The sequence below is a fragment of the Miniopterus natalensis genome, chromosome 2 (assembly GCF_054644295.1).
Source record: "Miniopterus natalensis isolate mMinNat1 chromosome 2, mMinNat1.hap1, whole genome shotgun sequence".
NCBI lineage: Eukaryota > Metazoa > Chordata > Mammalia > Chiroptera > Miniopteridae > Miniopterus > Miniopterus natalensis.
The window spans coordinates 175,881,846-175,908,226 of NC_142082.1; the positions used below are offsets into that span (position 1 = coordinate 175,881,846).

Below are 26,381 nucleotides of genomic sequence, written 5' to 3' on the forward strand. Positions count from 1 at the left end.
AGGGCGCCCCTGCACACAGAGGTGCTCAGGAAAGCACATCACAGGCCCAGCTTCCTCACCCGCAATGAGGATGACAAGCATACCAACCCACAAACTGGTAAATGTGGGAATCGCATCGGCTTGTGCACATGACGGAGGGCAGAGAAGGCCAGGAGTCACCATGGCAGAGGCACAACGAGTGCCGCTATCAACAGCGGGTGTTAGAGCTAGAAGGACCTCAGAATGTTCTATGCCGCCTCCCCTCCATTTTACAGATGAGGAAACTGAGTCCCAGGGAGGCTAAAGCACAGGCCCCCAAGTTAACAGCAGCACTGGAACTGCAGCTGAGTCTTGAGTCCCACCCCTGTCCTGGATTACTACGCCGGGCAAGGAGTCCTAAGTTCCAAGGCACAGCCAGCAGCAGGCCAGAAACCGCCACAGAAAAGTTCAACAGTGACATGGGAGGCGGGCTCCTGCGCGGCAAAGTCCCCAGAAAGGCTGCATTATTAATGAGCCAGGATGAGGAGTGACAGACACTCCTAAGCACGCTGGCAAATGATGACCCATTTCGCAGCACGATGCATTATTTCAGCTCCACCTAATGCCAGGGCGCTGTCCTCACACAGACACGCCAGGGACACCGTTTCCAGTCCAACTCAGTCCCAACCTTGTTCCAATTTCTGAAGGCTGATTTGATAGCACACATGAATAGGCATAGTTGGGAGGTTTTCATCCCATTATTTCCTAATTCCCTGAAAACACTGCTTTTAAATATTAACTTCAGGTTGCTACGGAATCATTGACCTTGGGAGCAACAAGGAACACAAAACAGCTAAGAAACAAAATTAGTTTTCCAAAAGGAAAAGAAATTAGTCCATTGAATTCAGGTGATCCAGGTGAGCGGAACAAAGAAGAGGTTTTTAATCTCTTAAGATGGTAAAATACATATAACATGCAAAACCAAACAAAACACACATGGCTTTAAATTTCATATTTTAACCATGGGTGATTTTACAGCTAAGTGAAAGAGAAGATTCTTTAGAAGGTATTTTTATCCCGACAGACTCCGTCTTATTCAGAAAACTGATTTATGGCAATTAGAGTGTGCAAAGACGTATCAGACAAGGAAGGAACAATAGACCGGCTGCAGTCTGTCCCCCTGGAGGCCTCATTCATCATCCCCTCACTAGCAGAAGCTTCTTTTCCTTCCAAGGGAAGCTCTCCTTGTCCATCACCCAGAGAGTTAACAGGCTGGTTCCTGCTCCACAGTCCCACTGCCAAATGCATCTGGATGCTTATCAACCCGCTAATTACTGCCCTGCAAACCTGCCCGGGATGCTAGTCACGGCAGCACCTCCAGCTACAAATGCACATCCCCCCAGGCGATGACAGCCTGGACCCCCAAGGAGCATGCTCAGTTCCAGGCAGGCATTTCAGGAGCTCCCCAGGATCTCTATCCTCTGCACCTCACTCCTTCAGCTGGCCCCCTCCCCCACACCCATCCCTGCCATGAGCCCCATCAAGTTCATATAGGTCGCCTTTTATAACCTCGATCACCATTACGTCTAGGTTTCATTCCCATAGAGACCGCTTCTGTTTTCTTCTGTGCAGCTCCAGTGCCTAGCAGGTGCCTGGTGTAGAGGAAATGCCAAAAAGCTATTGCTGAGACAGACCCCAACCACTGAAAAGGACCCTTAACATTATGCCAAGTGAAGTCAGACAGAGAAAGACAAATACTGTAGGAAATTTCACTTACATGTGGAATATGTAAGTTCCAAACTCATAGAAATAGAGAGTAGGTGGGTGGAAGACAGAGGCTTGGGGGTGGGAGGGCTGGGGAGATGCTGGTAAAAGGGTACAAACTTTCAGCTATAAGATGAATAAGTTCTGGGGATTTAGTGTACAGGATGGTGAGTCTAGTTAACATTATTGTAATACCTGAAAGTTTTAAGAGAGATCTTAAATGTTACCACACACACACACACACAGACACACACACACACAAATTATAAAAATGGTAGTTATGTGAGGGGATGGAGGTATTAACTAACCTTATTGTGATAACCGTTTTATATATGTGTATCAAATCATCACCTGTACATCTTAAACTCAAATAAGTTATATGTCAATAAAGCCAGGGGAAAAGGACCCTTAAAAACCATAAAACCATAGCAGGACATCTTATCCTTCCACAGGCACCTGCCCCTGAGTCTCCTTTTACTTCCTAATTACTCAAGCGTTGAACCCAATCCATCACTGTCCCAAAATCACTTCGCCTGAACTTGCTCATCTTTAAAATGGAGCCAAGCTGGGAGATAATAATTCCCACTAATAGCTAACAGCAATCATAATAACCACCAGTCATCAAGCCCTTAGTATATGCCAGGAACTGGGCACCATCCCGTTAAGAGCCTCAACCTCTCGCTCATTAAATTCTTGCAGAAACATTATCATTTCTGCTTTCTCGATGAATATAAGCTGAGTCTGAGGGAAGTTAAGTAACATGCCCTGGGGCACACAACTAATAAGTAGGAGAGTTGGGTCTCGCTAAAAAAAAACAACACCCAAGGCCCATACTCTTAACCTCTCAACCACTGACAAAGCAGGCCGCACCTAGCACATGGTTGGTGTCTGATGAATAATAGTCTCCGGAGATGAAGGCCCCACCAAAGCCACACTGCCTTGTCCCCACCCTAAGTCTTTTTTTAAGCTAAAATTTAAACCACTTCTATCTTCAAAAGCACACCCACTGGTGTTCCTTGCTGCTCCCTGTGAGGCCAGCCAATGCAGTTGGCAGAATCCAACAGCAGGGCCTGGGAGGTGTGTCCCTAAAATGATGCAATAATGAGTCAGTTCTCCAGCAAGTAATTTTGGGAAATATACTCTGAATAAGGCATTGATACAGGTGCTGTAGAACATGACCCAGGCCTACCCTTTAAGTTGCTTACAATCCAATTGGAAAGGGTAGTGGACATGGGGGATCCTCCCTGCCCTGCACCCATTCACCCCTCTACTAGTAGAAACGCCCTGACTTTACTCTGGGGACGAGCTCTACCCTATTGGATGCAGTTCTAAAGAGACTGTCGGTCCAGATAATTCATGTCAATGGGTGGACCCACAATCCTAGAGTTTGACTAAGGAGATTCTCTTTCCTCAGAATTGAACTTTCAGGGGTCTCAAAACGGCTGGGACATTCATACCGACAACAGTCTCAGAAGAGACCATCTATTAGTAGTTTCTCCTACATAGTTCCGCTGGGCTTCCTTAGTTCTTTCTTTTCCCAAGTTTGGTCCTGTAGGATATGCTGACTAGGGGTTCAGTAAGGATCATTTTGACCCAACTTGAAGAAAGGTGCAGGAAGTCTAGCCATATTTTCTGCCAAATAATGTTCACACCAATAAAATACTGACCAGTTGTTATTTACCAAATTGTGTGTGTGTCACCCCCCCACACACACATACACACAAGTTCATTTGTTGAAGCCCTAACACCTGGCATGACTATCTGAGGATAGGACCTTTTAAAAAGGTAATTAAGGTTAAGTAAGGTCATAAGGGTGGGGTGCTGATCCAATAGGGCTGGTGTCTTTATAAGAAGAGGAAGAGACACCAGGAGCATATGCACACCAAGGAAAGACCATGTGAGGACACAGCGAGAAGGCTGCTGTCTACAAGCCATGGAGAGAGGCCTTGCCAGAAACCAACCCTGCTGGTACCTTGATATTGGACTACCAGCCTCCAGAATTGTAAAAATAAATAAATTTCTGTTGTTTAAGCCACTCAGTCTGTGGTACTGTTATGGCAGCTTGAGCAGACTAATACAGCAGTCATTGTCCATGCTCCCTAAAACACAGTCGACATGTAAACTAACAAAAGGGAGGGCCATTCATGGTCAATACCAGGCATAGCAAGCAGAGAATGGGGAACAAGGGCCCCTGTGTCTCCTAGGACATCTAGGAGAGTCTGGTACCACAGAAGACACTCAATAAATAACTGTTGAGTTGAATTGAATCAAACATGATACATAGCAAAAGTCTTAACTTTCATCAGGATGATTCCTTTCTCACCCATCCACCCACTACCACCAGCCTGGCCCAGTGTCTACAAGTTGCTGAAGTCAGACAACCTACCCAGATGATATACAGGATTCCACTCAGGTCCAAGCTGCTCCTGTACTTGTGGGTAAGACCACAAATCCATGGGTGCAATACCATGGTGTAAATGACCAACTCCTATGTACACAATGCCACCCCACTTTATTTTACTCTAACCCACTACCCCATGAAATAGGGAGGAGAGGGAAACTGAAACAGGAAAAGAATTCCCCAAGTCCCAGCAGGTCATAAAGTCAACACCCAAGTATCAACCCAGGTACTTGGATTCTGTGGCCAATGCTACTTCCGCTGGACCACAGCTGTTTCCACATTTCGTCAAATCTGTGGAAACACGGGGTAAAGAAGAAACACTCGGAGTCCTGGCATTGTGCTGCTTCCTTTCTCTGGAGCTCAAGCCTCGGGGAGAAAACGAGCTCAGAGATCGGACTGTTCAAATGTCGTGGGCGACCTGGCCAGGGAGCTAATCAGAACAATTTGGGAGTGCAGCGAAACAAGGACACCCCTTCCTGGATCCAGCATCGCCTTTATGGCAACACTTCATAAGAACCATTCTCTTACAACGAAACTGTCAAATCCAGCAACCACAGGCCAGAAACATCCCAGCTGAACCCCGCCAAGCTGCTTTCTGATGTACTGTACACACAAATACCAATATTCCCCAGATGTTCTCCATGTAAAACATTTGGTTTGAGACACAGCCCTTCTTTCCCAAAAACTCTTACATTTGTTTAATGGACTCATACAGTTCAGCTAAAATATCCTGGAGCAGACATCTGAAGCCAGCCCGGCTCTGATGCAAGCATCCCATCTGCAGAAAAGACAAACAAGTAAATAAGACAAACCTCCTCAAGATTTATGCTCCCTGCATCTTTTAAGCAGGTCATAAAATGTAAGCTATGTGTGGATAGCAATGCATGTTGCTTTCAAGTGTGTTTCTGAGTCCATCCCCTTGTTAATCCAAGACTGATGTTCAGAGAGTGGGTCTGGCATGCTGAAGAGGAGGCTACATTCTCTTTCTACACCCTCAGAAAAAGGAGTTAAAAAAATCTGTCACTTGAGCAATGTACATGATTGAGGTAAAGGTAGGTTTTTCCTGGATTTAATTATCCAAATATAGCAACAGCTCCTTTATCCCAAAGCCCATTATCTCTTCACCCACAGTCAAGAACACAGGTAAGAGGTGGCAAAAGATCTGGAAGCAGCCCAAGTGCCCATCAGTAGATGAGTGGATAAAAAAACTGCAGTACATTTACACTATGGAATACTACTCAGCCGTAAAAAAGAAAGAAATCTTACCTTTCACAACAGCACGGATGGACCTAGAGGGTACTATGCTAAGTGAAATAAGCCAGTCAGAGAAAGGCAAATACCATGTGATTTCACTTATATGTGGAATCTAATGAACAAATAAACAAAATAGAAACAGACTCATAGATAAAGAGAACAGACTGACAGATGTCAGAGTGAGGGGAGCTGGGGAGCTGGGTGAGAAAGGTGAAGAAATTAATAAAAAATCTCATAGACACAGACAGCACTGTGGTGACTCCCAGAGGGAAAGAGCTGTGGGGGGAGGTAGAAGAGGGTAGACGGGGAAACATGGTGACGGAAGGAGACTTGACTTGGGGTGGTGAACACATAAGACAACATACAGATGATGTGTTATAGAATTGTGCACTTGAAACCTACATAATTTTATTAAACAATGTAATCCCAATAAGTGAAATTTTTTAAACAAGAAGTGGCAAAATGGGAAATGCATTGGACCTTGAGTCAAGGGACCCAGCTTGGCCACGTACTTACTGGGTGACCCTGGCCAGCCCTACTCCCCCACAGTGCCTCATCCTATTACACGAGAAGACGAAACTTCACTAGATTCACTGCCAGGGACAGTTCAGCTGTGAAGACTGTAGGAATAACTGCACCTAACCCTTAGAAAAGCCAAGAAATGTCATCCAATCCATGCACTGAGCCCCCACAGACGGTCACTCATAGCTCTCCTACTAACAATTCTAACAAGCGCGGTCACAGTCCATCTGTGGGAACGTGGGCAAACAGACCCAAAAAGCCACGAGACACGGCCTCGCTGACAGAATCAAGCAGGACAGCTAACGTCACCTTTAATCTTGTCCTGTGAGTTTTCGGCATTGAGCATGCATTATTTTTGCTGTAGGGAAAAGAAGAATTTTACTGTTTAAAAAGGTCACACAAAGGAATGAAAGTTGATGAGGGAGAAGATAGACAAACTATAAATAGCAGACATCAGAACGCCAAAACACAGCGCTGAGGATTACTTAGAAGCTCCCCAAAGACATCAAGGCATCAAGAAGGTTCAACTACCTTCAAGGCACTTTGTTTTAAGAAGGCAAGAGAGTGTGCATCTTAGCAAGGCGTCCGACTAACCAGTATGCTCCATCTCCCTGGCCGAGGCTCATGCCAGGTAGGACAGTGCTGGTTTGGGGGCCCCTCTCTGCTTTCCCCAGACCCTTCTGCTCAATCAGCCAACCACCCACCGCCATGCCAGCCAAACTCATGCTCCCATATGGCAGCCTCTACAGTCCCTGGAGCACCTCACCCTCCAACAAGGCCAGCAAATCGTGGCATGACTATAACTTCCTCCATCGTAAAGAAGGGTAGAAATCCCCAGAGTTCAGACTTGTGCTTACGCTCGTTACTGCCAAGAAAAGGCAAAATGCAATGAGATGACATATAGAAAATGCCCAGTCATGTGCCCAACTTAAAGCATATGCTTCAAAACTGCTTTTTAAATTACCATTATCAACAGAGACCTGCCCTGGCTGGTTTGGCTCAGTGGTTAGAGCATCGGCCTGTGGACTAAAGGGTCCCGGGTTCGATTCTGGCTAAGGGCACATACCTCAGTTGCAGGCTCAATCCCCGGCCCCTGTCTAGGCGCCTGTGGGAGGCAACCAATCGGTGCGTCTCCGTCACATTGATGTTTCTCTCTCTCTCTCTTTCTCTCTCCTTTCCACTTTCTCTGAAAAGCAATGGAAAAAATGTCCTCTTCTAAGGATTTAAATAAATAAAAATTAAAACAAAAAAACAAAGAGACCTTATGCAGAGATGTGCATAAGAACACTACAGGGAGAGCCTCAAAATATGAGGTTGAGAGTGCGATGTCAGAGGGCAAAGTGAGACAGGGGTCGGGAGAAAGGGAACAGCTGTAGCCTCTTTTAAGAGGACATTTAAGGTCACCCCACTATAAGAATCCCTTCTGTAGCCCCCGGGGAATCAAGTTTGCAGGATGGAGTTATTTCCCTGAAATAAACAGACACACAAAGGTCGCTACAACTGGGGCCTAAAAAGAAAACAAGCGGGCTGACGGTTTACGGGCAGCCTCTGATGCAACAGAGCCAAAGGTCACGGCCCGGGTCCGGGGGGATGGCTTTGGACACACCAATCCTCCCTGAGGGCAAGAGTGGGGGAGGAGATTCACCTTCCTGTGGACCAGGCCCCAGTGTGACCAGTCATGGATGGGGACACCTTCAGGAGTCCAGACCCTTGGGCTTCCACAGTCAGCATGCTTCAGCCAGCGGCTCTCAACTCCAACAGTGCATTACAGCAACCTGGGGGATGGTTTTAAAATATTGATGCTTGGGCCTTGGCTGGTGTTGTCCAGTGGTTGGAGCATCGGCCTGCACACCGAAGGGCCTCAGGTTCGATTCCCAGTCAGGGGCATGTACCTGGGTTGCAGGTTCGATCCCGGACCTTGGTCAGGGCGAGTGTGGGAGGCAACCAATCGATGTGTCTCTCTCACATCAGTGTTTCTCTCTCTCTCTCCCCCCCCTTCCACTCTCTCTAAAAAGCAATGGGAGGGGGGGGATACTGATGCTTGGGCTCATCCCCAAAGAGCTTTTAAAAGGTCCCCAGGTTATTCTAATGCTCAGCCGGGCTGGGAGCCAGTGGGATAGCGGGAAGAGGCACGTGGGGCCAGGCGGGCCTGAGTTTTGAACCAGGTGCTACCGTGATGACAGGAGCAGGTCGGTTACTTCTGAGCACCAATTCCTTCAACTGCAAAGTGCGGATGAACAGCCACTGCGGTCAGCGAGCTGCGGTGAAATGAGAGGGCCTTGGGCGCCGAATGCGTGTCCTGCCTCCTCCGGTGCCTTGCAGAAGGCACACACCAAGTGCTCCGTAAATGTCCACTCCTCTCCCTTTCTCCGTCTTATGTCAGGGTTCTCCCAAGCAGGTCTGGCGTTGGGGGCACTCCCAAGGCTACGGGGTTCCCTGCCTTGCTAAGTGGTTAAAGAAGGGCAGAAGGCAGACACATCGTTCCTTACGTTTGCCTTTATGGCAAAACTATGTAAAAACCGAGTCACAAACAGCAAAATGAGCGAACTCCTAGTTTTTAAGATTTGCTTTGCTTTTCCCATGTGGATATTAGTCCCCTCTTGGGTGTGACACTTTCTGGGAAAGTCCCTGCCTGTGTCTGTCCTCCATGAGGCCAGGGGCAAGGCCCTCACACCTGGGAGCACCACAGGCCTGGCACAGAGCAGGAGCAAGGGGACGTCCACTGAGTGAGCGAGTTATGCTCCCTGAGGCCAGGAAAGGTATGTGCAGAACAACAGAGCTCATAATGCCCAACTGTGCTAATCCCCTAAACGGGCATTTCGTAAATATACCTGAACTTTGATTCTGAGCAACTGGCAGAAAAGGAGATAAAGGCCCATTTGGCATTTGGGAGGCAGCTGCTCAAGGCCCAGTGAGTAAGCAGCACTTCAGGGTCTGAGTAGTGCAAACATGAGCAAGTGACTTAATTTTCCGTGCCTCAGTTTACCCACTGTAAAATGGGGTAATAATGGTGTGCATCTTTTAAGGTTACCATGAGGATGGGATGCAACTGTTTGCAGTTATTATTACTACTCCATGGAAGGATAATAGCAAAGAGACCTAAAGCTTCAGGCCAAAATAAGGACGCAGGGTCTTAGGCCCTCTGGTCAGCACAAGAGAAGATGTAGACTGAGGAAAGCGGGGTGTCTATCCCCAGATGAATACAACAACTAGCTGCCCACTGCTGTGTTCCTCCAAGTACAGACCATGGACCAACCCTTCCCACTCTCTTGAGTTGCCTGGTTAAAACACAAGATTCTCAGGCCACCCTGAGTCCCACCCTGGACCTGCTGGATCAGATTCTCGGGGGTGGGTGCCGAGGATGGTGCCTTTTAACAGGCATACCCAGGAGATCCACATTCCCACAAATTTAAGAACCATTGGACTGGATAAGCTCCTTCACTAGAGGATCGTGTCTGTTTGTTCATCCCATACCTCCGGGGCCTCGTTCAATGACTGACACATAGTATGTGCTCAACAAATATCAAATGAATCCATTCAATGGTTACAACTCCAGAAGGATTCGTTCAATGTTTTGAAGGCCCACGGCATGTGAGGCACATGGAAATCAATGCTGAATCAGACAACTTCATTCATTCATTCATTCTAAAAGTCTTTACTGGGCGCTTACTACACACTAGGCACTGTCCTAGCCACTGAAGACACAGAAAAGATAAATTAGGTTGCTTAGAGATAATTACCGATGGTGACAAGTGCTACGTATGGAGCTACTAAAGCAAAGTAAGGAGTGGAGTGTGTCATGGCAATGATTAAACTCAGCACCGAGAGCAGTGCTGTCCTTCAGAACTTTCTATGACAGAAATGACCTCTGCACTGTCCAACGGTAACCACTAGCCACAAAGGGTTATTAAGCACTTAATCAGGGGCCAGTATGACCAAGGGACTGAAGTTTTCACTTTATTTAATTGTACTTAATTTTCATTTGAACAGCCACGTGCGTCCATATAGAACAGGGCTGGGCTAGAGGCAGAAACAGATAAGTAAACTGGAAATTATAACACAAGGCAATTGTGCTAGGAGCAGGGCAGGGGACACGGGAATACAGCACCATGTGTTATCAAATGCCTCTCACCCTATTACTTACCAGGTGCCCTAATGTTCTCAGGCTCCAGGAACTGAAGAAACAAGGTCAGGTACAAGGCATTGTACTTGGGCTGGAATTTTTATAGCCCGTGATCAGTTGGAAGTGGTATGCAGCCCAGCCAAGCCCCAGAGACTGCAGTTCCAGAACACACCACGGTCCGAAAAGCCTGCCCACAGCTGCCAGAGGGATCTCTTTCTTCCCCGTCATTCTGTTGATGGTCACTTTGTCCTTGGCTAGAACGTCCCACTGGGCCTGAGACACTGCACGGGTTTTATGAGATTTCTTCACTTCAAGGATAAGTACAAATACAAGCCTCCCAAATTCCACCGGAAAATTGGGGGCTAATCCAAACATTTCATAAAATTAGAACTCATTGTGGGGCTGAAAGGAATTCAGACTGTGCCGCCACCAGAGAAATGCAAAATATTTGTCATAATTTTTCCCTGCATGAGCTGTTTTAAGAAGCAAGTGCTTTTTCTACTTGGAGCAAAGGGAGTTGGGGGAATGGGAGAGGTGTTTTTTTTTCCCTCTGGTTTGCAAAAAGCATCACCAGATGAAAAAATTAAGGGATCATGCCTAACTTGCTAATCCCTCAGCTAGCAGAGATAACAAACCTTCCCAATCTCAGCTGCATCTTGCCTTTAAAAAAACACTGTTTTTGCTCAGCTGGCGTGGCTCAGTGGTTGAATATTGACCTATGAACCAGGAGGTCGAGATTCAATTCCGGTCAGGGCACATGCCCGGGTTTCAGGCTCGATCCCCAATAGGAGGCGTGCAGGAGACAGGCGATCAATGTCTCTCTCTCATCATTGATGTTTCTATCTCTCTCTTCCTCTCCCTTCCTCTCTCTGAAATCAATAAAAACTTAACAAGCAGAAAAAAAACAAACACTGGTTTTCCTGGAAAATGACACCTTGTGGCCTTAATTTTCTTCTTGCACTTTAATCCTAGAATTTTCATATCTGAGATTTTGTTAGCAAGAGAAACATTGCAATCATTCATTCAGGCATGCCTGCCGCGTGTCACCGATATTTACTTGCCAGGCACTGTGCTAGGCACCGGGGATGTATCAGTGAGCAGAACCAATAAGCATCTGGCACTGGTGGGACACGCCTTCCAGCAAAGAAAGGCAAACAAGGAAGGATTCAGCGTCTGCCGCTTTCCATGCGACATGAGGACGCACCAGATGCAGAATCCGGAAGGGGCTGGAATGTAAGCTCTGAGAGAGCAGGAACATCATCTGTCTCATTGTCATCGTCACTCTCTCCCTGTCGCCCAGAGCAGAATGGTATCTGACACATAGCAGGCATTCAACAAATATTTGTTGAATGAAGAATGAATCCTAAAACAAAAATCCGGCCCAGAGCTCTCATCTCACTGATAAGTTAGCTGAAGTCACAGAAGGGACATATCTTGCCCAAGGTCACATAGCTGAAGTTGTGGCAATGCTGGGACCAGCTCCCAAGCCTCCTGACAACATCCCCAGACTCATAACACAGCCACTTAACAAAATTTTATTGCATTCTTACTGTGTGCCTGGCACTGGACTAACACTAGAAGGACAGAAATGAGTAAGACACAGAAAAAATCGACATTACAGAACCAAGTTTCTCAAATTGCTATTTCACAAGCCTGAAGAGAACTTTCTCTGAGCTTTACGTCCGGGTTCAATGACCCGAAGCAGGAAGCTGCAGAGGCTCACAGTGCTCCATACCCTGAGAGGCCCTGGAGCCCAGTGGTTACAACCATGACCCTGACGATAGACGGCCCAGCCCAGAATCCGGCTCTGTGACTTTGGGCAAGTCACCTGATCTAAGTCTCTCCTTCCTCGTCTGCAAAATGAATGCACTAATAATAGAGGCTCAAAGGACAGAAGGCATGTAAAGTAGCTAGAACAGTGCCTGGCACATAGTGCTCACTCACTAAATCTTTCCTGTGATTAGGACTGTGCGGGGAGGATCCTCCTGCTCTGGACCTGCTTATACACTCAAGAAGGTGGCTCCGATTAGCGGAGATTTCCACTTACTTCCTCCCCTCTCCAGGATTTCTGCCACCAGCTGCTTGCACACCCACACACGGAGTCCCTCCCTGAGCATTCCACTTGATTCTGCCCAGGAAAAGATATCCACTAACCTTGAGGAAGCTGTGAAGGGTTATTCTCCCTGCAGTGAGCCCATCACTGCCCTGCCTGCCCATCCCAGTCCTCCTGCTGGGCTCTGAGCTCAGCAGATCCACAGATTATCCCCCCCCCCCCCAACCCACTTCTGCTGCTTTGAGAAAGAGTTCACTTTCTAATCTACTAAGAACCATACAAAGTAATTACATTGCATCAAGGGCTGCTGAGAGTTTCTCAAAGGGTGTTGGCATCTTTTTTAATTGACGCTGTGAAGTCAAGGCTGCATAATGGATGTGCTGGATGCAAAGGGATGAATTCTGATTTAAAAAAACACAAAAACACTCCAGGGAATCAGTCTCCTTAAATGAGCCAGCAAGGAGGGGTAAGTGTGAACCGCAAAGCTGGGGGTCTGGAAATGAAAGGGGTAGGTACACGTTCTAGAAGCAAGAGGCGGTTGAGCCCCTTTGGGACAGAGGTCCTATCTTGCTCCTGGTCCCCCCAGTGCCTACACGGTGCCTGGCATTGAGGAAGAGCTCAGCAAATACCAGAATGCTTATTTTTAAATGTGCTGCCTAGGAGAAACAGAAGGAACACCTGCCACAAGAAAAAATGATAGATATTTCTACTCCTTCCTGGGAAGCTGTCTAGGGTCCTAGGTGAGAGCTCAGGCAGATGTGCGTCTCCTTCCTGCCCTCATCCCCAGGTTACACACAGTGGGGCCCCTGTGGTAAAGTGGGGATGGCAACAGCAGCTCTCTCCTCTCATAGGCCGATCTAAGGCCAAGAAGAAAGTCATTGAGATGATGCAGTCAATGTGCTCGCCCCCAGGCCTGGCAACTATAAAGTGCTCCTTAAAGGTGAGCTGGATTGATTGATGGACTGATTTCATCTTCAAGGATGCAATACACATAAACATGTTAGTGAGTCAATTCTTCCTTTTAACAGATGCTGCCAAAAACATCCCTTGCCTTAGGGACAGGACCCCTCCTAAGTCTTTCTTCATCCTGAGTCTTGCCTCCAACCCACCTGTCACCAGGAGGAAGGATCCAGGCTGACTGGATGCTGAATGTCCCCACACACACACTGCCAAAGCCACTGGGAGAGAAACGGTGTCTCCAGGAAGACCCAAAGGCACGACTGAGAGCAGAGGCAGCCACGGGGCTCTGGCTTCATTGGGACCAAAAGCAAAGGCCCCTAAATTCTAAGTTTTTAAAGAATGAGACAAGATCCTCCCAGGCAACCCAGCAGAATGGGAGCTTGCCCTCCTCTCAACCCCGAATAATAACAGTTCACATGTTTTGAGACCTGGCTACAGGTCAGGCACTGTTCTCAGCACCCTCCCTGAATCCGTAAGACAACCTAGGAGCCAGGCTCCGCTGTTGTCACAGCCACTCCCATTTCACAGATGAGGAAACTGAGCCAAGCTCACCATCTCAACGCTACACAGGGGGTTTGAAGGGGTCCCTCAAACCCAGGCAGCCTGGCTCCAGGCCACCCCCATGCACCCTTGTAGATTCCTAGACTGGATGGTCCACTTCCCTTCCACTACCTTGTACAACACTGGGACCTGAGTGTCCTTAGGCACTTGGGGTGAATCATAGGTGAAATAACAACAGCCAGGCAAGGAATCCTTCTATCTGCCAAGATCAGATGCCATTGTGGCTTTTGAGTCAGCTGGAAGAAATGGGGAGGGAATGGCCATTGGGAAACACTCAAACGGAGAAGCAGCCCCCATTCTTTACTGGGAAATTGCCCCTGGGCCAAATAGATTCAAGTTGCTCACCTCAAGCCACTGGAACTGCCACCAGTCCCCTCCCCTTCCAGGGAAGGAGGGGAACCTATGCAGAGGCCTCTTAGCACCTTCCCCCTGGAAATCTCATGCTGCTTCTCAATATCTCTAATGGAAGTAAACAAGTGGGATTCTTTTCTTGAGTTTAAAGAGCAAATCATGATGGTGTTTCTTCCAGACATACATTACCTCTGCACTCCAGCCAGTTTACAGTTCTTTAAGTACTTGATTTACAACCCTGGGATAAAATGTTTTGAAAAGCTTGCAAATGCATTTTGCATCTAAAGCCTGCCTACTCTGCAGAGCTGATTACCAGGGTTTCTCAGATGGGAGGCTGGAGTCTCCAGGAAGTATGAAAGCAGCCCAAGGATGCAGAGCTTTAGGAAGCAGCCTCCAAGGGTTAGGAACACGGTCCCTCTTCCTCTCCAGGCCCACAGTGCAATCAAGAGGCCCCTGGCAATGCTGGGCTCTCCATGGATGCCCTCATGGTCATGATAAGAGGGTGACCCAGGAAAAGAGGAGGAAGGTCCCATAGGGCCTTCCCCACTGCCTCCCCCTTCACAGAACTCCCCTGTCTCAGGATTGCTGGAATACTCTTCATGCAGTTGTCCACTCATTCATTCATTCACTCATTCATTCATTCTTACTGAGCACCTACTATATGCCTGGCACCAGGCTACATGCCAGGCTGCAGTGGTAAGACAGTGCCCCCGTTTCCCTTCTAATGGGAGACAAGGACAGAGTGTATACACACAAATCATCAAACCCGCACGGTCTACGTGCTCTGAAGGGAACAGACCCAGGTCCAAGGCAGAGGAATAACGAAGTGGGAGTTCGGATACCCAGGCAGAAGCCTCGAAGGGACATGGAAAATTCAGAGCTTAGTCCCCTTGCAACCATGAGAGGGTTTTAAGCAGGAAGAGCCATGCTCTAAGATAAAAAGGTCACCGAGTACTCTATGCTCGCACTTCTCACCAAAACAATAATGCTGGCTCTAGTCTGGAAGCTTCCAAGCCCCACTTCTCATGGCAATCCCACTCGGTAGCCGCATTTTTCTAGATGAGAATGCAGAAGCTCGGGGGGAACAGGCAGCCTGCCCAGATCACTTAGCTGCCGAGTGGCGGGGAGGACTCGGACCTCAAATCCGCCTGATCCCACAGCTGTGACTTCTTCCTCCCCCCTCATTTATGTACTACCTTGCATCGTCCTCAGATTATTCCAGATGTGTTCATTACACACCCCCACTAACTTCTCGGTATCTTGACGGCAGGGCTTGTCATAGTCTCTGAAATTTCCCCCAGTCCTGGGCACTTTAAATGCTCATTAAATGTGTCGGGTTTATTGCTAGAGTGACAGGAAATGGTGTGCCAACCCCCAAAGTATGTTGTGTCTTCCTTGCGGGGACTCTTCAGCCAGAGTAGTGATGCATAGTAGCTGATAAGAACGATGAAAGTCACTTGGAGGGGCAAGTGACAGGCCTCCAGCCCACACTGTTCTCACCCAGCCACCAGTCCGGGGGCTGCTTCAGGCCAGTGGGGGAGCTTTTTCAAATTCATCCACCCAGAGAAAGGCTTTTTCTAATTTGTGCAAATGTACCTTTTAGACTAGCAGTGGCCCTGACTGCATTTACTGACCACCTCCTATGTGCCGGGCATAGGGCTAAAGGCTTAGCTGGCTATAGCACTTGAATCCTCTCAACACTCCATAAAATAAGAACTACTATGAGCCCCAAATAAAAAGCAGGTTTTAAGGCGATTGGGGACTAGCCCAAGGTCACACGACTGTCAAGGGGTGGGAGGAATGTGGACCCGGCCATCTGGTTGCAGGGCACTCTCTCTCGACTACACAGGACAATGCTTTCCACTCACACAACATGCACATGCACGTTCCCTGGACCCGCAGGTTAGAATCTTGGGGGCCTGATACGTAAGGGCTTCTACCCCCATGCCCACTTCCCAACCACCTCCCTGAGCTACAGTGGTTTTTTATAACAGGTTTATTGAGATCTAATTCACATATCATCAATTCACCCATTTAAAACATGTAAGTCAGAGCTTTTAGTGTATTCGGAGTGGTGCAATCATCATCCCAACCAACTTTACAACACTTGAATTCCCAAAAAGAAACCCCATGCCCATTAGCAGCCTCTCCCATTTACTTCCAACACACCCAGCCCTAGGCAACCACTAATCCACTTTCTGTCCCTATGGATTTGCCTACTTCAGGTATTTCAGAGAAACAGAGCCATACATTATACATGATCTTTTGTGACTGGCTTCTTTCACTTAGCATAATGCTTTCGAGTTCATCCATGTATCAGTACTTCTTTTCATTTATTCCTGAACAATATTCCAGAAATAAAAGTATGGAATTGATCATAAATAATATACATAAAATGAACACACACAGACCCATTCATCAGCCGGTGGATATCTGGATTGCTTCTACTTTGAGGCTCTTGTGAATGCTGCTGCTGTGGACAATTGTGTGCAAGTTTCTGTGTGGACATGTGTTTGCACTTCTCCTGGGCAGACCTGGAATTACCCAGCCCCGGTACAGCACGCAGTGGAAGGTTTACCAAAGAGCCTCGCCGTGAAGTCAACATCTGGCTGCTCCTGGGCCGTTTCCAGAGAATTTTATCAATACAGCCAGACACCACTCACGGGGTGGGTCATCTGGCCCAGCCCCTCCTCTTCTGGGGCCTGGGATCTTCTCATTCCTGTACTGCACAGTGTCGTCTGGGCCAGCGCGATGATAAATGCATTCTGCTTTAAAGCAGATACTTCACAAATCATAACTTACAGATGCTCCAGGACTTTCATGTGGGAAAGACAAATGAGACTTATGCTGTCTGACTCCGGAGCCACTGAGGACAGGAAGCCACGGCCAGGAAGCTGACAAGCCCTGGATAGATGTCTCTCTCTCTCTCTCTGTCTCTCTCTTTCTCTCAACGAGTGCATGAGCACATGTAACAGAAAGGGATTTGTGCAGGGGAGGGTCTGCCTGGCTTTGCAGACTTTGCCACGTAATCCGCCATTCATTTCCAGCCATTGTCTTTTCTTCCCAAAACATCAAAAAGCTCCTTGAGGTCAGAGACGATGACCTACAGCCTCTACATCTCCTAAAATATCCCCTGGCTCAATGTATTCATTTCAGTTCCATTCTACAAGCCTTTGTTGAGGACCTATTATGTGCTTGGCACTCTCTATGTGAGGCATTGACAGTAAGTTCAAGGCAGTAAGACAGGGCTTACAACCCAACAGACAAGATACCTGACTCAACCCTTATCTCCTGCTGCTTCCCGGGCCGAAACGATCCCTCGAAGACCTGGCCTGTGGTGTGCATGCATTTCTGTCTACAAGAAAAGAATTGAACGGGCTGCCCTCCCGAGGCCCCCTAGGGTTTCTAGAATCTGAGGCTACTTAAGCAACAAAACACTCAGCGTGTGTCCAGGTGGCAAGCTCTCTGAACTGATTCATTAAAATATACTTGTGGCTCAACAAGCAGATAGTTCGCCAGAAGCAAACATCTCTCTCTCCCCGGGTGCAGTCCGATGCTTATCTTCTCATACCTCAACTCTTGCAAAAACCTCCGGGGCGGCCTCCCTGCTCCGAGCCACCCCACCAGATGATGGGTTCAGGGCCCCAGGGATCAGAACCCAGCCTAGCCCCCTAGAGGAGGGCAGATGGTCAAGGTCTCTGCATTCGCGCTACCTGGGTCCAAGCCCCGGTTCTGCTGCTGCATGTGACCTTGGGCAGGCTAGGGAACCTCTCTGTGACTCAGTTTCTTTGTCTGGAAAATGAGACCATTACAAAATTGTTAGGGGGATTAAATCAGTGTATATGTACCTGGCATGTTATAACCACCCAAGAAGTATTAGCTGTTGTTGTTATATATTATTATTACCCTCATCCTATTTTACCCACCGTGCCTCCCACTGGGTCCCAGCACAAACCCCCACATTGCAAGCAGCCTGGCCAGCTCCCCTAGAATCTGCCCTTTGCTGAAATGCCCCATATTTCAGTCTTCTGAAACTCAAATCAAAGGTCATCTTCAACAGCACTTGTCATCCCTAATCCTACAGTGTTCCATGGTCCCTTCTCTAGGTCCCCCGCTGAACAAGAATGAGAAACACTCCCCCTGGAAAAGAATCATCCCATGGCTGATCTCCTGGCACCATGAGCGGAGCACCATGCCCAGATCCAGAGGTCCCCAGCTGGACAACATAAGGAATGTTCTCCATTTCTCTAGCGGCAATGGGTTCCAAAACAGGTAGACCTGTTGGACACTGTCTAACGGTATGACCCTCGGCAAGTTACTAAACCTCCTACAGCATCACTTTCCCCATCTGTTAAATGGGTCTAGCCAGAGTGCATACCTCTTAGCATTGTTGAGAGGATCAGAAAAAATGTCTGTGAAGTAGACAGACCCCAAGCTCACCCAGATATCAGCTGGTAGTAATAACAGCAGGGCTAAAATGGGGAAGGGGTGTTCCTATGCAGGATCGAACTCAATGGAAAGAGCTAAGCTTCAATGAACTACATTCTGACTTGAAAATCACCTGAAACCATCAAGTCCTATATAGCACTTGCCTAGCAACTGCTTAATTCTGTCTCTTCCAGACGGTAAGTCCTTTGTCTACATCCCAGCATTTAACATGGTGAGAAGCATATGGCAGATGGTAATAAATCTTTGTTGAACTGAGCAGAATTAGTTCAATATTTGTAAGTACATTTCATCTTTGCTACTAGATCATAAGCTCTTTAAGAATGAGGATCATGTCTTGCTCTAGGAAAGATTTATTAAATGAATGATGGAAATACACCAAACCAAGACCCAGGTTTCTTGGACCCAGCTTGGTCACTTATGAGCTGTGCAGCCTCAGAAAAGTCACCTAACGCTTCTGTGCCTTACTTTTCCCACCTCCAGGATGTGAAGTTTGGACCACATGTTTGCCGAGGTCCCTTGCTCCCTGAAACTGGGTTGGGTCTTAGCTGCAAAGTGGCACCTCGGCCACCATGCATATGACAGCCACACACGCCCAGGCTCAGCAGCCGAGCCTGCTAACTCACTCCCTGATCTGCAACATTCTACCACCAGGCTATGAATAACAGGGCCAACGCTTAAAACACCCATTTTGGGTCAAATCAGTAGCTTTGCCAAGTGAGGATGGTCTGTCACTCAAGCTAAAGCTCTGGGACCTGGGGGCACACTCTGCCCACCAGTCCTGTCACCCCCATGCCAGATCCCTCCCACAGACCTTTCCTCCTGCTTATATAACACCACATACCAGAGATAACCTGGTACACAGGGAAAGTTGAATTTGGCTCTTGGCAGCGAGGTGATCACATGACACCTCTCCCCAAAATGTTGTTTTTGGTTTTGGTATTTTTGTCAATATTTTGTGCAGCCCCAAGGTCCAGGGAGTTTGGCTCAAAGAAAATGCATGCCATGTTATGACACAGGCGCCCGCTCGACAGCCCTGCTCCAAGTTGTAGCAAAACAAGAGTTCTGCAATAAATAAAGCCTAAATCCAAGGCTTTAGAAATACATTCAGAGCCTACTGGAATCCGACTGCCTTGGCTTCCTATGGGAGCACTTCCCTAGCATTCCCTAATTAACATGGAAAGATGATTGTTTCTTCTACCTCTCTCTGAACAATACAAGGCTAACTGTCCAAAGCATCATGCCTTTCTGATGGCCTTAAAATCTAAATGAAAGTCCAAGTGAGCTGAGAAAAAATAAATCCACTAGAAGAGGGAACAAAAATTGGCTTATTTCCCCTTTTGAAGCTTTCTATAGATAATTTTACTCAATTCTCACAACAAGCCCGTGAACCTGGTATTATTAGTTGCCCATTTTACAGATGAGAAAGCTGAGATTTCTTGCACAAGGTCACAAAGCTAGCAAGGGATGGGTCAGGATTTGAATGTAAGCCAGAGCTCTTAGCGCTTCTGCAAGAGTGCCTTGTTGTTGGGCTTGTTAAGTGGCTTGTTGTTGGAAGAAGCCACTTTGAGACCCTGTTTTCTGGACAGGCACAGGCAATAGCCACAAGACCACACTTGGGATTGAAGAGGGGAGGATGCCTGGACCATGCGGAGGGTTGGACCAGCTGATCCAACTTTCTGATTCTGCAGCTCTTTTTGGAGCTGCCTTTCACTGATCATAGAATCATAGCTATGCGGTGTTTTGTTTGATTCAGAAGGCCCTCCAGACATGCAATTAAAAGCCACAACATTCTTGTTTTAAAACACTTCTCTGCCTCAAGAGTACTGATTGCAGAGGGCATCTCATGCAGCCTGACACCCAGCACCCGCTCCAGCCACTCCCATTGGCAAAGCAGCTTAAAGCCACTGCACCTCTTGAGAAGTGCTCTAGAAGGCGAGGCTACAAATGAAAATAAATCACTGCGGAATTCTCCCTGAAGATCAAAACGGCAGAACTGAGACAGGCTCGTCAATTCTCCTCAATTGCACCTTAAAAGCAAGTTGTGGCTGTTAAGTGCATCCTTGGAACCAGAAGAAAACTGCCAGTTTAGATGAAAATTTCTTGCTGCTCTTGACAGATTCTGAGTCACCAAGCACTGTATGGCAAGAACAACTTGCTGACCAATTTTTTTGTATGTTTGTTTTATTTTCTGTTCAGCCAGGCACAGGGAATTTTCCACCTGACAATTCCTGCTTCTCGCTTAAGTTCTTACACCATCTGTGAGCAGTGTGCTCAGCAGGGGGAGGACTCAAGGCCAAGGACGCCTTCCATTCACCCAACCTCACCCAATAGTTTTCCCACCTATTTAATGCAAGGTATTCACCAGATGACTCTGCTAACATTGTAAGCTTATCCATCCAGTTGAAAGCAGTTTGGAGACTGCCAGTTTCTGGGTCTGGATCTGCTACCAGATTCAAAATCTTTGCATTAGTTTTTGAGTAAAGCAAGAGACTGAGCTGAAATAAATAGCACAATGGGGAACTGAACTAGGGCTGGACAATAAGAGCGGGACTCAAGTCTTGCCGCGGAGCCATGAGCCTCTTCCGTTCTCAGGGCGCCCCCTAGTGGACATTCCACTAATTCCCGCCGGAATGTTCAGAGTTTCTGGAAATAAAGGGTGACACCCACGGAAAGGGACCGGCAGGCTCCCCTCTACTGATGCAATCCCTTTCACTCGCGCTGCGGCTCAGACAGCGACGTGAACGCCTGACAGGAGGCTCCAGTGAGGCTCAGAAAGGTGTCTGCCACAACCCAAGGTCTCCTGCGTTCCATTTTCAGCAGCTCCCCAGAATTCAGGCTGCTGTGTCCCCTCCTTGATGCCCCCAGACACACCCTTACTCAGCCGGTCGCAAGCTCCCATCCTCAACCTGCAGCTCCAGCCGCGTCTGTTTTTCATTATTCCACTTTCCAGCTTCCCAGCGCGATTCTTCAACAGCTATTAAGACAACACGAGCAAGAAGCTAAGCCTAGTTTTTGCTTATTCAACATCCAGCCTGGGGAGTATCACCTCAGAAGAAAAGCATGAATGAAGCGCACGTTTCCCGGCCTCGTCTCCCACAAACCTGGGAGTGTGCTCCGCAAGGGACATCTTTACAACTTTACATTTTTCAGCCTTCAAAAATGGCACCTGCCCAGAGTGAATTCTCCACTACTTTTGCTTGCTATAGAATTTTTTAATTGGACACAGCTTAAAATACATAATGTACAATGTCTCAAATTTCCAATTAACCTACAACAGACTTTTTTTTTAAAAGCTATAGGAGAAAGTTGTATCAACCCAAACAGTGAAGCTTAGGGACAGGGAGTTTTCCAGGTATCCAAATATTTGAGAATTGGGGGGGGGCTAAACTTTTTGATTGGTGCCCCCCTTTTTTTCACAGAAGAGTTTCTGCACATATGCAACAAAAAAATACCAACATCAACCTACCAATTCATTCAACAATTCATTTTGCTTTTTCCCCTCTGGTCATTTGTTAAGTTTATAACCAACCCTGGGCCACGAAACACCCCCAAAAGTGCACACAAGAAGTCCCAAAATTAGTTCCTGATTTTGGTGCTAAATCAATTAACATCCATCTGATATGCTTCAAATCGAAGAAGCCTGTTAATTTTCTGCCACACACCACACAGAATCTTTCTGCAACAGTCAGTCCCTTTGAACCCAATCCGGTAGCCACAAGCAGTGTGGATTTCTGGGGCCTGTTCTGCAGAAAGGAAAATGACAAGGAACCAAGTTGGTGACAATCTAGAGACCCCAGGGCACTCAAGGCGCTCTCCGGGGCTGTGCAAATGGTGCTGGGACCCAGGCAGGGTTTCAGCTGTCACAAAGAGCGGGGCGGCTTGTCCAGACCCCTAAAGCAACTTAGGAGCCCTGCAGCCAGGACCTGAAACGTAATTGAACCGGCTGCGACTCAGCATCTGTTCTGTGTGGCTCCTCATGCCCTGGGCATTTCAGTCCTCCCAGAAGCCAGGCCAAACTGTCATAATCCTCATGCCTGCAGCAGCCTTTACTTTTGCTCCCTAACCTTCTCTCTGAAAGGCAGGCAGAAGTCAGCCCTCCCTTGGAGTGACAGCAGCATCAAGGTGACAGGGAGGGGGCTGCGTTCGTCTGCAGGACACGGGACTTGGGGGCCAGCTCTGAGCTGAGGACGGGGGTCTGGTCTGGAGTTGGAGCAATAAGGCATTCATTCCAGGGCATGGTCTGAATGCGAGCCCGCGAGGGAGACCCCGGCGGTCCCAACGTTGCAAAGTGTTTGCAAATCATAAACACTACTTTGCTGCTGGGATAAAAACCCCCCAAAATATGCGCAGACAGGATGTAACAAGTGTTTCAGGAGAGAAACACGCCTGAGTCACGGGGAGCTGGGGGGAGAGTGGAGTTGTCTGGGGGTTCCCGGGAAGCCCCCTCTCGGACGACAGAGACTCAGCACCCAAGACACCCCCGGCCCCGGCGCCCTGGGTCCCCAGGCGCGGCCAGCCCGCTCCCCCAGGTACTCCCCCCACTCACCACTCGGCCGGAGAACCTCTCGGTGGCCCTCTTGACTTTGCCGTAGGTGCCTTTGCCCAGGGTCTCCTGCAGCTCGTAGCGGTGCTTCAAGTTGTGTTTGTGGTGATGCCGCTTCACGCCGTGCGGCTTTCTGGGCTCCGGGACCGCCGCTGCGGGGGCTGCGGTCGCCCCCGCCCCCGCCACCGCCTCGGGGGGAGAGCCCGGCGCCCCCGGCCCCAAGTCCGGGCGGTCCCGGGCCGCGGGCGCAGCGGCCCCCTCCATGTCCAAACCCGGGGCGAGTGGGATGGAAAGGGCAGGACCCGGCACGGCGCTCGGGGCGTCAGGGACCCCGCCGAGGGAAGTCGGGGTGCGCTCAAGGTCGCCCCCGCAGCATTGGGGAGGCGGCGGGACCCCGCTCGGGCTGCGGCTGGGTCACGGGCGGCGGCGGGGACTGCACATCTGGCGCCCCCGGCGCGCACGGTCCGCGCACCGCCCCCGGCCGCGGCGAACTGCGGAGCGGCGGGCGAGGTGGCGGCGGTGGCAGGCGAGGCGGTGGTGTTCGCAGGAGGGAGGGGAGAGGGGTGGCTCCGAGCGCAGGAGGGGGAGTGTTATGTGGGCGCCGCGGCCCCCGACCCCTCCCCCGGAGGACGGGCAGACGGGGCGGGGGCGGGGCGGCGCGCTCCTCGGGTCCCGGGGGAGGGGGGCCGAGGGGCGGGGCGGCCGGGGCTTCCCCCACCTCCCAGCCGCCACCCGGGGCCCGGGGACACCCCGAGCTGGGAGGGGGATGGGTGCGTGTCGCGACTCGCCCTTTGTGCCGCGCGGTGTAGGCCGCAGCAGCGGCCGCGGGCTTTGTCCTCGCTCGGCCGGGACGGGGACCGGGGGTTCCAAGCCCGGGCGCCCCCTCCCCGGGCTCGCCCGCCGCAGCTACCGCGGGCCCTCCGCCGCCGCCTCCTGCTCCGGCCGCTCGGCCTCCCTCCTGGCTCGCGCCCGGGCGGCGGCTGCAGCTGCCCGCCGAGCCCCGGGCACCCGGGAGCGCTCCGAGCCGGCGGCCGCCGGGGCCCGCTCGCGATCCGGCCGGGGGCGCCTCGGCCGCGGGCGCCCCTTCATTCTTTTAGGTGTCGCCGCGGCCGCCCAGCCGGAGCTGGGGGAGAGGCTGGGGGAGGGGAGGGCGGCGAGGGAGGGGAGGCGGGCGGGTGTTGGGTTACAGGCGGTGACTCACCGCCCCCTCCCGCCGCATGCGCACCCCTCCCGCCCCGCGGGCCGGGGGATGGCCGCCCGCGCGACCCAGAGCGCCCCAAAAGGAGCGCCTTGACCCGGGCCCGCGCCCGCCCCGGAGACTCGGGGGCTGCACCCGGGGCCCGCTGCCGACCGCCGGCCGCTCCGTCGCCAGCCAGGACCTCGGCCCCGCAGCCGCCCGGGAGAGCAGGGGAGCTGGGGACGTGGAGGAGAAGGGGCGCTGGCGGCCGGAGGGAGCTGGGCGCCCGCGCTGCCCGCCGAGGCCGCCTGGGGACGGAGGCGGGCCAGCCGGGGCCTCGGCGGGAGCAGGGCCCGGGCTGCTGGGCCGCTCAGGCCTCCGCGCCCCTTGGGCCTCGGGACTCGAGCCTTTCGCTGGAAGGGCCGGACCTGGAGACGGTGCCGGCGACCGAACCCCTCGAGCCGAGGGCCGGGCAGGGGGGCCTCCGACTGCTGCGAAGCGGCCCCCTCCCCCTTCTCTTGAAGAGTCACGGAAAAATAAGGAAGAAGGCGAGAGAAAAGGAGGCCCGAGGGGAATTTTTTCTAACTGGTGCGGTTTTCCAGCCGGGGTAGGAGGAGCGAGGTACGGAGAATGCCTGGTGCGCTCTGCGGATCCGGGCGCTTCTTTACATTTTTCACGCGCGCCGGCTCCCCGCGACCTTCCTCGCAGGTCTCAGGTTCATCCCTTCTGCATTCCTGCTGTCCTCACTCCTGTCTGCCCCTATCACCTTACCGCGGACTCCTGCAATGGCATGGCCTCTCCATCGGCCCCCTCCCTGCTGCCCTCGCTAGGGCCTAAAACACGGCAGTCACCCATCCTCCGTGCCTGCCCCTCTGCCACAGTCCAGTGCTTGGTTTTCCCACCTGCTCACCCTTTTCCACTGAAGCTTCACAGGAGCCCCTTTGCCCCTTCCTGCCTTAGCCAGGAGCACGGTAATTATTGCATAATACAAACATAAAGGCCATGTTTATTCCATTCCTAATCTGTTCTCCACACTTGCAGTGCCTCCCTGCCCCCATCCTAAAACTGTTTTCTGCTTTGATACAAAGTCTGTAGACACTGTGCATGTAGAATAAAAAGAGTCAGAGTGAGTAGCATAAGGGTCGAGCCTGGCTCTGCAGTGAATAGGCTGTGTGACCTTGGTCAAAGGACTTAACCTCTCAGAGCTTCAGTTTCCCCTTCTTAAAATATGGATGACCAATCTTGTTTTACAGGTAAACATATTGTGTCTGTGGTGGTAATTAAAATTGTTCACTAGATATTTTCTGGTTCTTTCCCTTCCTGGGGATGTGGTAGGAATCCACTACCCCAACTCTTGAAATTAGATGTGGCCACATGCCTTGCTTAGGGCAATGGAATGAGAGCATTGCTTTCAAGTAGAAACTTTTAAGATCCAATGGGCAAATCCCCATGTCTTGACAATTCTTTAAGCACAGTCTTGGCAAGCCTATCTTGACAACCATGGAAGTACAGAGATAGAGCCTCCAGCAGGCATCCTGGGTCTCTGTAAAGATGGCAGAGCATTCCCAGCTAAACTGCATTGGAAAAGTAGTGTGAGTAAGATTCAGGGGGTTGTTTGTTACAGCAGCATAACCCAGCTTATTCTGGCTAATAGTGTTACTCCAAGTGCCTGGGACTTCATCAGTATTTGCTGAGTGAATAGCACCTACCATAGGCTGGTACCATTTCACGACAGTAAACCCTTTACTGTGGTTGTTGTAATCCCTGTTTTCAATCAAGGAAACCATACCAGCAAAGTTAAGTAATTTGCCTGAGGTTACACAGGTTGTAAATAGCAGAGCCTGAATTTAAATCCTACCTGTCCAGCCCCAAACCCTGTGCTCTTCCTCTTCCACAGACACTGTGCTGCCTCTCCTTAAATGGAAGGATGGAAACACACCCAGTACAATGCCTGGCACACAGTCCTGCCCAGGCACTGGGAGTTCCTCTCCAGACTGAATTCCTATAGCATTTATAATTTGAACCACACTTCAGCACAATGTTATCATGCATTGTATTCAAGTGTTTTCCATAGATAAAGCTTTTCCTCCAACAAGATCCCACCCTCCTGGATTTAAACGAAGTTTACATTCTGGAGTCAGACCGCCTGGGTTCAAATCCCTGTTCCACCACGAGTAACTAACAATCTTGGGCAATTATTTACCCTCTCTGCCTCAGTTGTCTCTGCAGAATGGTGATGGTAATAACATAGGCCATGTTGGCGGT

At 49.9% G+C, this 26,381-nt stretch overlaps 1 protein-coding gene across 1 annotated transcript in view; it reads right to left on the bottom strand.

Annotated features, from left to right (window-relative positions):
* NUAK1 (NUAK family kinase 1) overlaps positions 1 to 23,321 on the bottom strand; it is a 70,223-nt gene extending 46,902 nt beyond the window's left edge. Inside the window, exon 1 of the mRNA XM_016223149.2 lies at positions 22,943 to 23,321. Coding sequence (XP_016078635.2) covers positions 22,943 to 23,203 — 261 coding nt within the window. The 5' untranslated portion in view covers positions 23,204 to 23,321. The remainder of the gene's footprint in view (positions 1 to 22,942) is intronic.
* Positions 23,322 to 26,381: the final 3,060 nt, after the last annotated feature.